This window comes from Eschrichtius robustus, chromosome 9, assembly GCF_028021215.1.
Source record: "Eschrichtius robustus isolate mEscRob2 chromosome 9, mEscRob2.pri, whole genome shotgun sequence".
NCBI lineage: Eukaryota > Metazoa > Chordata > Mammalia > Artiodactyla > Eschrichtiidae > Eschrichtius > Eschrichtius robustus.
This window is the reverse complement of record NC_090832.1, coordinates 8,892,386-8,906,975: the sequence shown is the minus strand read 5'-3', so window position 1 is coordinate 8,906,975 and position 14,590 is coordinate 8,892,386. Positions and strand designations below refer to the sequence as shown.

The 14,590-nt window shown below is 58.0% G+C and overlaps 2 protein-coding genes across 3 annotated transcripts in view; one reads left to right on the top strand and one right to left on the bottom strand.

Annotated features, from left to right (window-relative positions):
- The window catches only part of SYTL3 (synaptotagmin like 3), a 95,582-nt gene that overhangs the window by 71,010 nt on the left and 9,982 nt on the right, over positions 1 to 14,590 (top strand). Inside the window, exons 11-16 of one of the 2 annotated variants that reach the window (XM_068551707.1) lie at positions 783 to 953; positions 2,989 to 3,094; positions 4,013 to 4,118; positions 5,075 to 5,280; positions 6,011 to 6,150; positions 6,466 to 6,526. In XM_068551707.1, the coding sequence (XP_068407808.1) occupies positions 783 to 953; positions 2,989 to 3,094; positions 4,013 to 4,118; positions 5,075 to 5,280; positions 6,011 to 6,120 (699 nt within the window). In that variant the 3' untranslated portion in view covers positions 6,121 to 6,150; positions 6,466 to 6,526. Of the gene's footprint in view, positions 1 to 782; positions 954 to 2,988; positions 3,095 to 4,012; positions 4,119 to 5,074; positions 5,281 to 6,010; positions 6,151 to 6,465; positions 6,527 to 14,590 lie in introns of those variants that run through there. The other variant, XM_068551706.1, reaches the window with a different exon arrangement.
- EZR (ezrin) overlaps positions 7,115 to 14,590 on the bottom strand; it is a 50,128-nt gene continuing 42,652 nt past the window's right edge. The window contains 6 exon segments of the mRNA XM_068551705.1: positions 7,115 to 8,075; positions 8,168 to 8,419; positions 9,706 to 9,798; positions 10,052 to 10,212; positions 10,842 to 10,972; positions 11,371 to 11,534. Of these exon segments, the coding sequence (XP_068407806.1) occupies positions 7,911 to 8,075; positions 8,168 to 8,419; positions 9,706 to 9,798; positions 10,052 to 10,212; positions 10,842 to 10,972; positions 11,371 to 11,534 (966 nt within the window). The 3' untranslated portion in view covers positions 7,115 to 7,910.

Below are 14,590 nucleotides of genomic sequence, written 5' to 3'. Positions count from 1 at the left end.
AGGAGTCAGGACCCAAAGAGAAGCAGGCCTGTGTTTGCAAGGGAGTGGAGGAGGGCTGCCCAGCGTGCAGAGCGGGTGGAGGCGATGCAGCTGCCCCAAGGAGGGCAGACCTGCGGGGACGGTCAGCTTCCCTCCCCAGAGTAGCTCGTTCTGAGAGGGAGCAGACACAGCACGGTGCACTGTTGGCCTGGACTGGACTGGTGGGGCATGCAGCCATGAAGGAAATAACTAGATGAATTTAGAGTTTAGAGTATGGAACAAGGGGCAGAGTTGGAAATGGGCCATGGAATTGAGGGGAACAGACTAAAAATCATCTGGGAGCTGTGGCCTGCTTGCCATGGCCCAGGGCCGTGGGCCTAGGTGCCATGGCCTGGGTGCTGTCAGTCTGGGAGCTGTGGCCTGCTTGCTGTGGCCTGGGGCCGTGGTCCTGGGTGCTGTGGCCTGAGTGCTATCAGTCTGGGAGCTGTGGCCTGGGTGCTGTGGCCTGATTGCTATCAGTCTGGGAGCTGTGGCCTGCTTGCCGTGGCCCAGGGCCATGGTCCTGGGTGCTGTGGCCTGAGTGCTATCAGTCTGGGAGCTGCGGCCTGCTTGCTGTGGCCTGGGGCCGTGGGCCTGGGTGCTGTGGCCTGAGTGCTGTCAGTCTGGGAGCTGTGGCCTGGGTGCTGTGGCCCAGAGCCGTGGTCCTGGGTGCTGTGGCCCGGATGCTGTGGTCAGTCTGGGAGCTGTGGGCCTGGGAGCTGCGGCTCAGGTGCCCAGGTTGACTGTCTGTTCCCCCTCCGCAGTACCAGGTGGAGCCTACCGAGCTGGCCACCCGGCAGCTGCGGGTGTCTGTGTGGCACCTGGGCACGCTCGCCCGGAGGGTGTTTCTTGGAGAAGTGGTCATCCCTCTGGCCACGTGGGACTTCGAGGACCGCACGACCCAGTCTGCCCACTGGTATCCGCTCCAGGCCAAGGTGATGTCTGCTTTGGGACTGGGCAGCCCCTACCACCATCCCACGCGAGAACCAAACCCACTTTTCAAAGGGGATCCAAGGAGAGAAAACCCACCTGGGGAGCCTGGGACCCAGGACCCAGTGCACACCTGCCAGCCTGTGACTCTGCAGTAGGAGCTTCCGGGGAGCAGAGGCTCACGGCCGGGGCCCCGGGGGTGTGGGGCCGGCGGGGGTTGGGCTGAGGGACTCTTACCTGCTCAGGTTTGTTCAAGGTCCCGAATAGTCCCACCCTCAGTGTGGCCCAAACATCAGCGTGGATCCGGCCTGGTGGGTCCACACGCTTCCCAGAATTCAGGGTCACTTACTGCCAGCGGAGGAGGTATTGACCTTCTTGGGCCAAAGTCTACACCTGGGGCCAGCAGGCTGCCCTGCTGGTGGGACCCGCCTCAGACTGCAGGCTCTCGTGTATTGTTATCTTCACTCCCAACCAAGCAGTGTTCCCCAAACAGTAACAGGTGAGAATGACTGGACCCAGTGCCCTCAGGAAGGCAGGGGCAGGGGTTCCGTGTCGGATAGGCTGGGAGAGCAGAGCTGGCTGGTGGCCACGCAGGTGAGAGGGAGAGGCTGGGGAGAAAGGGTAGCGTTTCTTGGGGCGGCTGCTTTGTGCATTTCTGTGCCAAGATCCAAGATGTGAGATCGGGAAGGGGCAGAAAACGTGGGCTCTGCCACCTCCTAAGAAATGGCAGCAGGATGTGCAGTCCCACCAGTGAAAGCCTGGCAGGGAGGCTGAGTCTTTACGAGGGTCTCTTTACCCTCTTTACGAGGGTCCCCGGTGCCATTTTACCTCTGTTTTCCTCTCCCAAGCCAGGGAGGCTCTGATTCACGATGGCCCTCCTGAGAAGCATCTCTGGTTTCTACAGGGTTAAGCCCGGGGCCTCCTGTCTCTTTTCTCTGTGGGGTCTGTGAGCCCGCACACTCACCCTCCGGTGCCCTGCGCTTCCTCTTCTCAGAACCTGAGCCCGTCTTCAGAACTCCACTTGGGAATATCCGCTTGGAATGCTTTCTGCAGTCTTAAGGTCTGCCCAAGACGGTCCTTAAATCCCACCTCCTCCATGAAGGCTTTCCTGATTTTCCCTGCCAGATGTGGTCTCCCCTGCACTCGAGGGGCCCTTGCCGCCTTCTCCCCCCAGGATCCCTTACTCGGGTCAAGGCAGGCTGCCACCAAGGCTGGTCAACTTTTGATAAGCAGGCGAGGAACAGAAATCGCCAGACTGAAAGGTGTCCCTCCTAATCCCAGCTAATAGGTAGTGACAGCCCACGCTGGATCGGGGCGGGGGTCCACTCACGGGCCTGCCCCCTCGGCCCTGACAGGAGGGAACCGTGGGGATGCTGAGGGTGGAGGCTGCTCCTCCCTGCCGGTGGCACCGGACGAATCTAGACGCTTCCCAGCGTCCCACCCTCACCCCGCTGGGTGAAATGTTGATGGGGGTCACAGTCACGCTCTCCAAGCCCCTCCTTCGCTCACTTTCTGGCAGAAATCACTCGCGACCAGAGAAGCCGCCTGGGTCCTCAGTGTGGGTTCTGGGGTGGGCGGGGCCGACTCAGCAGACGGGGGAGCCCTGGACCCCGCGGTTTCCCGTGCCTGCCGCAGTCCCTGGCACGGGACAGGTAGCTCGAACCTTTACTAACCTGGGTGGAATCGATGTGGGCTTGTTTTGTTTTACTTTTTCAGCTTCGGGTGTGTCCGGGCTTTCTTAAGGCCATCCCGTGGGGACGTGCCAGGGCCTTGCAGACCCTCTGCGTCCTCGGCTCAACTGCCTCTGGTGGGCTGCATCTGCCGGGGTGGCAGAGCTGGGGTTGGTGAGGGTAGGAGTGAAACGTCCCCAAACAGAAGGAAGCCCAGCCCTGCCACAGGTGTGCCCACACCACCTGGGGCTCCCCCAGGCCCGCAGAGGCTTGGCAGGGGGAGGTTGGAAGGGGACACTTATGGACAGAGCTGAGGCAGTGAGAGAAGCCCAGGAGATTCTGGGTCTGGGGAATCCCGCTCTTCCCACAGGCAGAGAAGGACGAAGACAGCGTTCCCACGAAAAACGGAGAGCTTGTAGTCCGGGCCAAACTGGTCCTCCCTGCAGGGCCCAGAAAGCTCCAGGAGGCTCAAGAAGGTGGGTGGCCGCCAGCCCCGCAAACGTTTGTCTGTCGCTGTCCCCAGAGCCTGGGCAGTTTCCCAGCGTTTCCTCCCGCCACCCCCGATCCCACGTGGCCCAGTAACTCCCACCCAACCCGCGAAGCCCAGCCTGGGAGGCGGGTTCTCTGGAAGCCTCGGCTCGAAGGGAAACGAGCAACCAAAGCAGGCCCGTGGTGCCTGCTTCACGGGCTCCTAGGACACCTGCCCCGAGGCTTTCCTCCCAGGGGGCCGGCTCGCCTGGCCTGCCTGGGGAAGCGGTCCCGCTGGGCCCCCCTCGCAGACTGACCGCCTGCGTGACGGCCGGGAGCTCGTCCCCGCCTCCAGGTTCAGGCGCCTGCAAGGCTCCGGGTGGCCAGCTCCCTGCTCCTGGGCCACGGGAGCCGCGGCGGCACGGCAGGAGCTTCAGGAGGCGTCACTGACCCACAGCGTGGGGCCCGTGGAAGAGACGAGGGTGGAGAGTGAAGACGGGGGAGGAGCACTTCCACGACGTGATTCGTGGCTTCCTCTCTGACAGAAGAGGGAGTTCTGCTGCCGGGCTCACAGGGCCCCCAGCAGGCCAGCAGCACGGTCCCTGTGGTCCGCGGCAGCCCCTCTATCACGGGTCTCCTCCCCAGCCCACCGGCCACAGCTGGCTCACGCTCCTGCCTCCGCCTCTCCTTGGCCCCTCGTTACTCTCGGCAGCTTCCGGCTCCCGGGACTATAAGTCCTTCCCTGCTGCCGCCGTGCGGACCGCGCAGCGGGGCGGCGTGTGCGCTCGCGGTGGGCGTGCTCTGCTCGCGCGCGCGCTCGGGATCCGAGGGCTGTAACCCACCCTCGGGTTAGGCTGCCGGTTTGGGGTGGTGCCGTCGCGTGCCGCAGAAGTAGTGCTGACGGTAAATGCCAGCTTTCCTTCCAGGGACGGGAGATCAGCCATCACGTAACGGTCAGCTCTGTTTGGTAGTGCTGGGAGCCAAGAATTTACCTGTGCGCTCAGATGGTACCTTAAACTCATTTGTTAAGGGGTAAGTATTACATTTAATCAAATATGATTTATTGATGATCTGTTACACATATGGCATAGTCCCTGTAAGGGAACACCAAAAAGCGTCAGCCATTTTAACCTTATTTTAGCTTTCCTATGAAAATCCGACATAATGCGTGTTAAAGACGAGTTTCCAAGAATTCATGGGACTTGGGAGTGCTGAGGCTGGCTCTGGAATACCACATTTTAAACTAAACCCCAATCTTATCAGTCCTTGTGACATCAGTACATCAGCCCTAGGGACTGAGTGGGGCAAGGGGAAAGCAGTGTGGTTGGTAAATATTTCTTTAGCTTAACATCTCCTCTTGGATTAACAGTGAGACGGATGACTTTGTGCTTCATTCTTACTCACTTCAGGTGTAATGGTGTCTCCAGAAGTAAAGCAAACACCATGAATAAGTATATAGAATTGCTGAATCCCCAGTCAGTGACATAATGGAAAAACGATGGCTTACCTCATCCAGACAGAACTGAGTTCATCTCCTAAGCCTTCCCTCCACTTATCTGTACGGCCTTGAGCAAGTGACTTAGCCCTTCTGCGTTTATCTTCCTGAGAACAGGGTTAAAGGAGACAACGTGGGTGCAGGGTCCTGGTCCCTGGGTAGCAGGTCTAAGGAGCCTCACTGTCGCCTGGTGGTCGGCATACCAAGGAGGCGGATTAAGACAAGGGCCACGTGGCCTAGAATCCCAAAGTTCCCTTAATAGAGTACGTGGAACAGAATTCAGCTCTAAGAGAAATTTGGAACATCCTAGTGAGAGGTCACGTAGCCAGATCTCAAAATTCCCGTTCTTGTTCCTTGCTCGCAATTTTTGTTCTGCAAGTGGGTTTAGCACTTTTCTGAGCACTTAAGTCTCACTGAAGAGCAAGTACCAACAGAGAGAGGGGGCCGTGTGGCGGGCAGAGCTTACAGGGTTTGAATCTATTTCCTTGTGCAGCTGTCTCACTCTGCCAGATCAGCAGAGGTTGAGACTGAAGTCCCCCGTCCTGAAGAAGCAAGCCTGTCCCCAGTGGAAGCACTCCTTCGTTTTCAAAGGGGTCACCCCTTCTCAGCTGAGGCAGTCCACCCTAGAATTAACCGTTTGGGACCAGGCCACCTTCGGTGTGAACGACCGCTTGCTGGGAGGCGCCAGGCTTGGTTCTGGTAAGTCTGAGATATTTATTAGGCCCAAGCTGCATCGGTGATCCTTAGTGACTGTCCTACCTACATGGATACTATTAAAAGAAAAAGTGTTTCCATGATGGCAGGTGACTGCCTAACCCATTACTTAGTCTAGCTTTTACTTTACAACTGAGCGGTAATACAGCAAGGCATTTCAACGATTTAAATGAGATTTAGATCTGCTAAAGAAACAAAAATTCAAGGTCTCAAAATGGCCTGGGTACAGTATTTGCTTTTGTTTCTGGCCGTCAATCATACAAGGATTATTTTCCTAAAGGAGAATATCTTCTTAACCCAAACAAATGGCAATTCAGAAAGTATTTCATTAACAGAGGGGGTAGAGGGTGGTGCTTTTCAGTGTCACTCAGCAGGAGTGCTGCTGGCTTTTCACGGGGGTGGGGGGGGGCATCAGGGCCCCCCAACACTGTCACAACCAAAACACCTGCACACATTCCCAGGGCCTCCGAGACCACTGAAGAGAAACGAGACTCGCTGTTAAATTACAATTTGTTTTAAAAGGAACACTGTCCAAAGGACACCCTTTCCTCTAAGGAACTCCTCTCCTTACTGGCGGGGCACATTTTAATATGGTCTTAAGTTCTGGTGAAAAGTTACGGTATACTTTGCTGCTGGTCCTTTTTAAAAAAGCTGCGAAAGGACGGTGAGTGTCCCCTGGCCGCCATCACTAATCTGTCCCTTCGCTCGCACACAGAGGAAGAGCCAGCGGGCGGCGCAGACTCGTGCTCACAATCAAAGCTCCAGTGGCAGAAAGTGCTTTCCAGCCCCAACCTGTGGACAGACATGACCCTCACCCTGCACTGACCGGAGGCTCCGGGCGCAGCGGGGTTTCAGGTGCCGGGGCCTGACGGTCGGCTGCGGGGCTGGGCGTGCGGGCACGGGGTGGGTGGAGGGTAGGGAAGGGCCCTGGGGAGTGTGAGCTCTCCCCGTCTACAGCCGTCCTGCCGCTGAGACGTTCTTCCACGTTCCTCTGCGTGTATTTAGACGGAACCATTATCGATGCTACGTTAGTTAAGTCTCAGGTTGGTTATCTGTGCTTTGAGAGATGTGGAAAATGACCTGATTTCAATAAATGTTCAGCAGTTACCCCGGTCTCCCTGTGCTTATCAAACAGCGAAAATTATGGCCTTGTTTATGTGCGTTTCAAAGGGAAAAGAAGAACGTGGTGGGTAGTCAATTCCTACCATTCTGCCGTGGAAAACCGTTTCTGGAGGAGGTCGGCCGTCCCCACGGGGTGCTGAGGGGCGCCCGTTTCCGGTGGGTCAGCGCTAAGGTCACCCGCGGGCGGCCCCAGCCCCACACCGCGTGGCTGCCAGGCTGCGCGGGCGCTGAGTCCGAGAAGGGCTGCTCCGGCAGCACCTGCCCGGAGACACCTGCCGCCGCAGCCTGCCGGCCTTGGGTTCATCCTCACGGGACATCTGAAAGGAAAAGGACCGAGCAGAGCATGGAAAGGCAGGACGCGAGTGAGCAGAAGCGGCGCCGAGCGCGTGCGGACACCTGCCGCCTCTTCAAGGACGTGGCCGGGAGAGGAAGGGGGTCGGAGCAGGTTCTGCTTGTGGAAGGACTGAGATGCTGACCGGGTCAGGAGGGCCCTCACGGCTGGAGTCTGAATTAGCAGAACAGCCTGCGAGTCCGTTTCCAAACAAGCAGCTCTGACAGGAAAGTCAAATTGCGCGTAGTCAATTACACGCACAAGGAACACTAAAAGTAAAAAGCCATTTTTCCCAGATGAGGTTATAGCAGTTAATCAGCTTCATTCCTGCCCTCAGGTCACATCAGATTAAGTGCTATGGTTACATGGTTTTTAATATGTACTTTTTATTATTCTGTAAAAGGTAACAAAATATACAGAATGAAACTTTCCCTTTTTTAAACTAATGTTACAAACCCACATTATCACTTACATATAAATACTATACTCTACAGCTGATCATGATTTAGGTGTATAAGTCCAACAATGTAGCCCTCTAACTGTTAAGCAAAAAAAGGAAGGAAAAAAATTATCATCCAAGAATACAGTCTCCTCCTGCATTGTTTATCCTGAGTGATCGAATGATCACAGGATTTCATCAACTGAACTGAAGGCCTGGAGGAAGGCAATCGTGTGGGCAAGCGTGTGAGTGCTTCGGACTTTTCAAAAATTTCACCCTTCAAAAACCAAATATACAAAGATGTATCCTTCATAGAAATCAAGAAGAAATCAATTTCAGCTAATTTCAAATAGAAAAAAGTATGGCACAGAATATAAGCCACGATGTGGTTTTAATTATATGGAATCTCGTATCACGCATGCCAGCACGGAGTTAGTTATTCAGACATTACAGGCATCTTAACTGATTCAGTCCTGCTCCAAGCATAAAACAGGAAGTGATTTAATAATAATAAAAATAAAAATCAGGCCTGTTTGGCACTATGATACGGTTGGGAAAAATAAACTCCCAGCCCTAGAACATTCCCACTGAAATAACTACTCTCTTTTTAAAGGGCCTGGAGGACGATGAGGGCTGTAGGTTTCGAGAACGATCAATACAAGTTACGCGTTAAGAGTCGGCCAGCGGCCCTCGCTCCGCCGAGCCCGGGGGCGGCGGCGCCCTTCACATGGCCTCGAACTCGTCGATGCGCTGCTTGGTGTTGCCCTGGCGGATCTGACGCAGCGTCTTGTACTTGTCCCGGCCTTGCCTCATGTTCTCGTTGTGGATGATGTCGTTGTGGGTCCGCTTGTTCTCGTCTCTGGCCTGGGACAGCTCGCTGGTCAGAGTCTGCAACGCGAAGCAGCCTTGGTCAGCTCGACGCCCCACACGGAGCCCGCCCCTCGGGGGGGGGAAGGGGGCCTGGCCCGCATCGTGCTCACCCTCAGCTGCCGCTGCACGCGCTCGTTCTTCTCGGCCTCGGTGATGCGCTTCTCCTCGTTGCGGTCGTCCAGGATGCCCTCACTGGACAGCTCGGCGCTGTAGCCCGTGTACTCCGTGCCCTCCTCCTGCGGGTTCTCCTGGACGTGGTAGTTAACGGGCTCGTACACTGGGGGCGGAGGCGGCGGGGGCGTGGTCATCACCAGGTGCAGCTCCTCCTTGGTCTTTACCAGGTCATCCTGGGCTTCTTTGGCCTTTGAAAGCAGATAAATGGACAGCTGAGAATCTTTCACGGGGAACCTCGTGTTTGGACCATTTTCTTAAGAGCCACCTTTTCTCTACAAGAAGGCCCACGGTCCATGCTAAGAGAAGAAGGATTCCGCTCCCCGCCTCCCCCTTCTCCTGGGGGCTGGATGCGCGTGGCCTGAAGCAGCACAGAGCTGAGGGGCCAGGAATGTGGCTGACCAGGTGGCCCTGGTCTGTGCAGCCTCTTCCAGGTCTGGGGACCCGGATCCCCTGACCAGGTATCAACTGTGCCCATGGCACCAAGAGAAACTGTCATGCCAGGTCTTGACATTTTTCTAAGTACTATTAACTTTTTTATGTCTGTAGTCCCTGTATATGTTCACTGCGTATACTTTTGGGAAAAAAAATTGTTAAAGCAGCAAACCCTCCAGCCACTGAAGAGCACGCCAGCATGCCGGTGTTCGGTTTGTTCTTTCCCTGCGCGGCCGCTGCTATCAAGCCCCTCCCGGCCTGCCAGCCCCCAGCTCAAGCCCTTCTTACCCGCCACCCAGTAGTCCTTCCAGCAACTCCTGGGGGTCCGCACACTCACCCCGCCCACCTCGTCACCATCCTGACCCCGAGACATGCTTATTAGCTTGTGCCTGTTTTGTAACCAGTTCCTCTCATTTAATACTTTATATAAGGAGCACTTTCTCCGAAAACCTAAGGACTGGAGTGCTCTGCACACAGCTAGAGTTGGGGGGTGGGGCGGGGGTGAAGACCCGTGAGGGGGAGGTGCCGGCCGTCCCCAGAAGGGACCACCGCGGAGGGGGAAGCGTGGAAAGAGCGGGGGAGGGGAGAGGAGCCCCACGGCCTGGCCGTGGTCTACACCCTGAACCCGACCCACAGCGCAGTCCCAGTACGCGAGGGGGCTCCCGGATGAAGACAGGCTCCCCGACGCCGGCACGAACGCGGTTCTCACTATTATTACAGCGAAAACTGACTAAAGCCCTGGGGGTCCTTAAAAGTCGGGTACTGCTCGTCTCGATCTGCAAGGAAATCGAGCCTCAGAGGCGAGGCCACCGGCCCGGCAGAGCCTGGAGAACCCCCAGGATCCAGGTCTTCCCACGCGTGCGCCACGCGCGAGGACCGGCGCTGGGAGCGGCAGGAGGGCTCCGCGCAGGCACCGTGGCCGCCGCTGGGGGCACCCGCGTAATCCCACACCAAGCTAGTTCCCGACGGGGGCGGCCAGAGCACGGTGAGCAAGTGGCGCTCGGTGCCCCAGCTGATCCACCGCGTCCTCGCCAGCGCTCACCCGGAGCTGCCACGTCTCCACCTCGTCCTCCTTGCGCCGCCGCGCCTCCTCCAGGAGGGCGATCTTGGCGGTGTACTCGGCGAGCTCCGTGGCCTGGGAAAGGAGCAGGAGCCGAGGTGATTTCCGGGAAGCTTGCGGCAGGCCACTCGCGGACGAAGGGTCACGTGTTTTGGTAAGCCCGCCGCCCGAGGGCCAACCACCGCAGGGCCCCTCCCCACGGGCCACCCCACACCCTCAGGCAGGTCACCTTACAGCCCCGATACCAATTATTACACGGCAGGTGTCCCTTTTTCAGTGCCCGAGGCAGCCTCTCTGTAACTGAGCACCGCGAGGCCGTGCCCCCTACCAGCTGCTCCTGGCTCTTGATCTGGTCGGCCGCCTGCCTCTCCAGCTCGTCCTTGGCGTGCAGCGCGGCCAGGCGCTCCGCCTCCAGGCGCTCGGACTCCGCCTGCGCCCGCTTCCTCTCCTCCTCCAGCGTTAGTGCTCGCTGGATCTGGTCCGAGAGCTCTGGACACAGCGCAGAAGCAGAGCTGCTCGAGGCTCCTGCCAGGGACCCTGCAGTCCTGACCCCGAATTCCCACCCAGAGGGGAGCGGGTGGGACACGAGCGTGAACACACCCACACCAGCGCTGCAAAGCGGCGGACCGAGTTCCACGGTGCCGGGACCTCTTCTCCCCGGGACACTGAAGGGAACGCTCACGGTGGTGAAACCGCCCTCCCCCGGCCCGGGCCCGGCCGCACCCTCGTGGTGCTGCTCTCCCCAGAAACGCGCCCGGGTTGCAGCTTATAGCGGGGGAGAAGCAGCACAGCTCCGGTGACCGCAGGCCGAGCATTCTATCTCACGGGACCTGAACATCCTCGTCAGGAACGGGGGATAATTCAGCCCTCACCTCACAGGACTGGGGGCAGCTCAAAAGGATTACTGTACATAAAGCATTCAGCACAGAACCCACACAGGTGTTAATAAAGTACAGAATTATTTTCTAATCCAAACCACCATTTTATCACGTCTCTTCTGGGATGTGTATCCTCGGGAGAGGGTTCGCTCCCGGTGGCGTGTGCGCCGACCGTCCGGCCCTCCCATCGCAACCCGCCGGAACGGCACGGCACGGCGTCTACCGGGAGGCCCCGCCCACCTTTCTCCGCTTTCCTGGTTTTCTCCTCGTAGTCCTGCAGCCTGAGCATCAGCTCCTCCTTCTCACGCATCATCTGCTCTTTCTCTCTCTCCACGGTTTCTCTCCTTTTCTTCTCGGTTTCCAGCTGCTGCCTGTTCCCGCGAGGGGCAGAGGCGGCACCGGAGGCTCAGACTCCACACAGCAGCCTGGTCGTCCCAGCAGGCGGCCCTGCCTGGAGCCAGCCCCTCACCAGCCCAGGCACACGAGGCGCAGCTGCATCTTGGTTACCGGCTGTCCCCAGCGCCTCGTCCAGGCCCCGGGCCCGTCCGTCCCGCAGAGGACAGGGGTGACAGCAGGAACCCCAGGTGCCCTGACGGCTCTCCACCTCGGGCGCGGGCTCTGCCCTGCCCACAGCGAGGCAGCTCCGAGGGCTGAGCCGCGGCCCCGCAGACTGTGACGCACCAGCCCTTCTGCGGGGAGCAGCGCAGACACGGCTGTCCTGTCCCCACGCCCCGACCTGCCCTCCTGCCACCGCCCACCCCTGGCTCACCGCTCCAGCTGCTTCTGGTGCTTCTCCTCGCGGGCCTGGGCCTTCATCTGCTGCACCTCGATGGTGTCGGGCTTCCTGCGGCGCATGTACAGCTCGTGGTTCCCCATGCACAGCTGCAGGATCCGCTTGTTAATTCGCAGGCGGGGGGCATAGAACACGAAGTCCTGCAGAAGAGAACAGGGCAGACTGCGACAAGGGGCACGCTTTCCTTTGGCTTTCTTCTTCCAAACCCGACTTCACCCACGTCTGGATACCTCTTCGAAAAGGACAAACGTAGCAGAGAGTAGGGGCCAGAAAGAGGGTTCAAGGTAAAGCCACTGACCCCGGATGACAAAGAGATGTTCCTGGTGCCACGGGGCGCACGTTCTGCAGGACAAGCAGAGCGAGCGTGCGCACTGAACCCCACGGCTGGACCACAACGCTGCCCCGGGCCCAGTCCCACCGGCCTTCAGGCTAACAGCCCCGTCCGTCCCCGATTCCTGCCCGCACAGCACAGCTTCGCCTACTTCACGGAGCTTCCGTCTCCGCCTCAACCTCTCGCCTCCCACGCCGCTACCAGCGCACCGCTAGGGTCACTGGCGGAACTTCGATGCCAGCCCGTCAGCTCCAGGACCAGGTGCAAACGCCCTGGCCTGGCGCAAGTGAAGGCCTTCCGGCCCTGACCCACCCCTCGTTCACCTAAACTGCACTCTTTCACACCGTGAGCACGTCCTCACACAGTCCCTCCTACTTGGCATGTCATGTCCAATCCCACAGCACTTCCACGAGATCTCTCCTCCTCCGTGGCTGTCACTTCTGTGCCCCCTGCACCTGATGGAGAGGTCAGCCACGGCGATGCTGGTGCCTTACCCCGCTGGCTTGTTCCGCTCTCTCTCCGCCACTAGACGATCAGCTCCCCGGAGAGCTGGGCCACATTCATTCATCTCTACGTTCCCAGGACCAAACCAATGTGCCCAGGGAACAACTGTCTGCTGGCGACTGACACTTCACGCAGCCCTGTCGCATCTGACCCCGTGATACTGGGCAAGTCGCTCCATCACTCTGAGCCTCAGCATCTTCAGCTATATATACAGTTAGTGGTCTTGTTGTGAGGATTAAATCAGAGGATGTTCACAAGGACTTAGGAAGGCGTCCGGCACAATGAAAGCTGGCTGGTACACAACACGCTCACTCAGACTTCGGGCTGCCTTACAAAACCGCTACTGGAAAGCCTTCTTAAAAACAAGAACAAAATCACAGCATCCAAGAGCTTCGTGGCTTGTGACCGCACGAGTCTGGGACATGGATGACACAGGGTCTTGTTTCCTAGCTCCTGATTACCCGTGTAATTAACAGAGGCGACAGAGAAGCAGTATAGTTTAGAAACTCCTGCTAAAAGCTACTGGAAAAGGCCCATCTGCTTCCTCTTCCTGCTTTCCTTTCTCTTCTGAGGCACAGGGCCCTCAGCATCCAGACGCCGACCACCTCACAGGGAGAGCGGGGCTGAGACCAAGCAGCAGTGCTGCGTGTCCCACGGCGACTTCCGAAACCTACGGGACACGCCGGGCGAGCGGATCGACAGGCCCAGGAAGGGCCTGCCTAGTGCCTCAGTCCGTACACCTGTCCAAAAATGCTCGGGGGAGAGTAATGTCAGGCCTGAGAGCCCATGGACCTCCTCGGGGGGGCTCTCCTTGGGGTTTCACACACTTGGTATTAAGTCATAGGGTTTCCCAGGGAGGTGTCTGTGGAGCTGGGAGAAACGGGTATTTTTATTACCCACTTGTCTCTTATTACACAAAGAGAAAATAATCTCTTGTTACGGCTGCACAGCCATGCTACCCAAATGGGTCTTGCCTGTGGTTCCTAAGTATTTGTAAAGAAACTCTATAATTAGCACGAACTCCTCTTCAGAAAAATGTCACTTAAAAAATATCAAGGGTCAGAACTGCAGGTGACACTCCCCACAGCATCCGGTTGCCCGAAGACAGGGCCTGCGGACACCAGAGACAGTGAGAGCATCCATGGCTTCGCGGGAGGTGGAGGAATCCCTTGTGCCGCCTTTGGAGGAGGCCAGTTCCTGACTTCAAGTTAAAAACAGAAACTAGAAATTTTTATTTAGAGATTTCTAAATCCACGTCTCCAGCCCAGGCCTCCTGATGAGACCTGGGGCAGGCCGTCTTAACTGGCAGAGAACGATGTCCTAAAACCTGAAACCAGGCGTGAGGAAAGTGAACCCAAGTCCCCAAGGACACGGGGGAAGAAGGAGGGAAGCCCTGGCGAGCTGTCGGGTGAACACAGGAGCCTCGGGGCTGCCCTCTGCGCAGGCTGGGCGGGGCCCGCTGCTGTCACGTGCACGTCTCCATCCTTCCGCCTCTCCCGTGGGGCAGGAACAAAAGGCCCATTCTAAAGGGGAGCCAGCTGTCTCGGCCCCATGAGCCACCCAGGCAAGCACTGAACAGCACAAGAGTCAAAATCACGGCCCCGAGCCACGGCACCCGAGTGGAAGCTGCCTGGCTGAGGAGCGGGCCGGGGCTCAGCGGGGCGCTTGCCCAGGGGACCGCCCTCCACGCAAGCTCAGGAATCCCTCCCCCCCCCCCCCCCCCCCCCGTGTGGTGACGCGATGACGCGACCGACCTTCCGGGTCTCCTTTTCTGTCTTCTACGTAAAGGCGTGAACTTGGACATGTGGTGTTCTACCGCCCCAGGCGCTAAGCCTGCCTGCGGCTGCGCAGAGCAGCCCTGGGAGGTGTGCGGGCCCCAAGGGACCCGTCCCCCCAGCCAGCCCCCCACCATAAGGCACCCAAGCAGAGGACGCCTCCTCCTCCATGAGGCCCCCTGACCCACCCACCTGAAGCCATCGCCCACCCCACCTCTCATCTGCGTCCCCGGATCTGTCACTCAGTACGGCTGCGCTGTTAAATTCTCTGCCAGCAAGCACGTTACTTGTTTCGTTTGTCTTCACCCATCTCTTCACTGGCGTGTTCACCTCATGGGGCGGGACCTGTCCTGTTCCGCCGTGCACACCACCTGCACACCACCCTAGTATCGCGCCTGACGCGCAGCACGTGACCAGCAAACGTTTCTCTCTCCCTTCTTCCCCCTTCAAGTGATGGCTTCACATAAAACCAGATTATAGCAAAAGTATACTCGGCTAATTCAACCAGATATATCGCAACTGCCTTTGCTTGGGAGCTTGTGATTATACAATATTCTTGAGCTTTTCGGAAGCTAACCTTAAACCA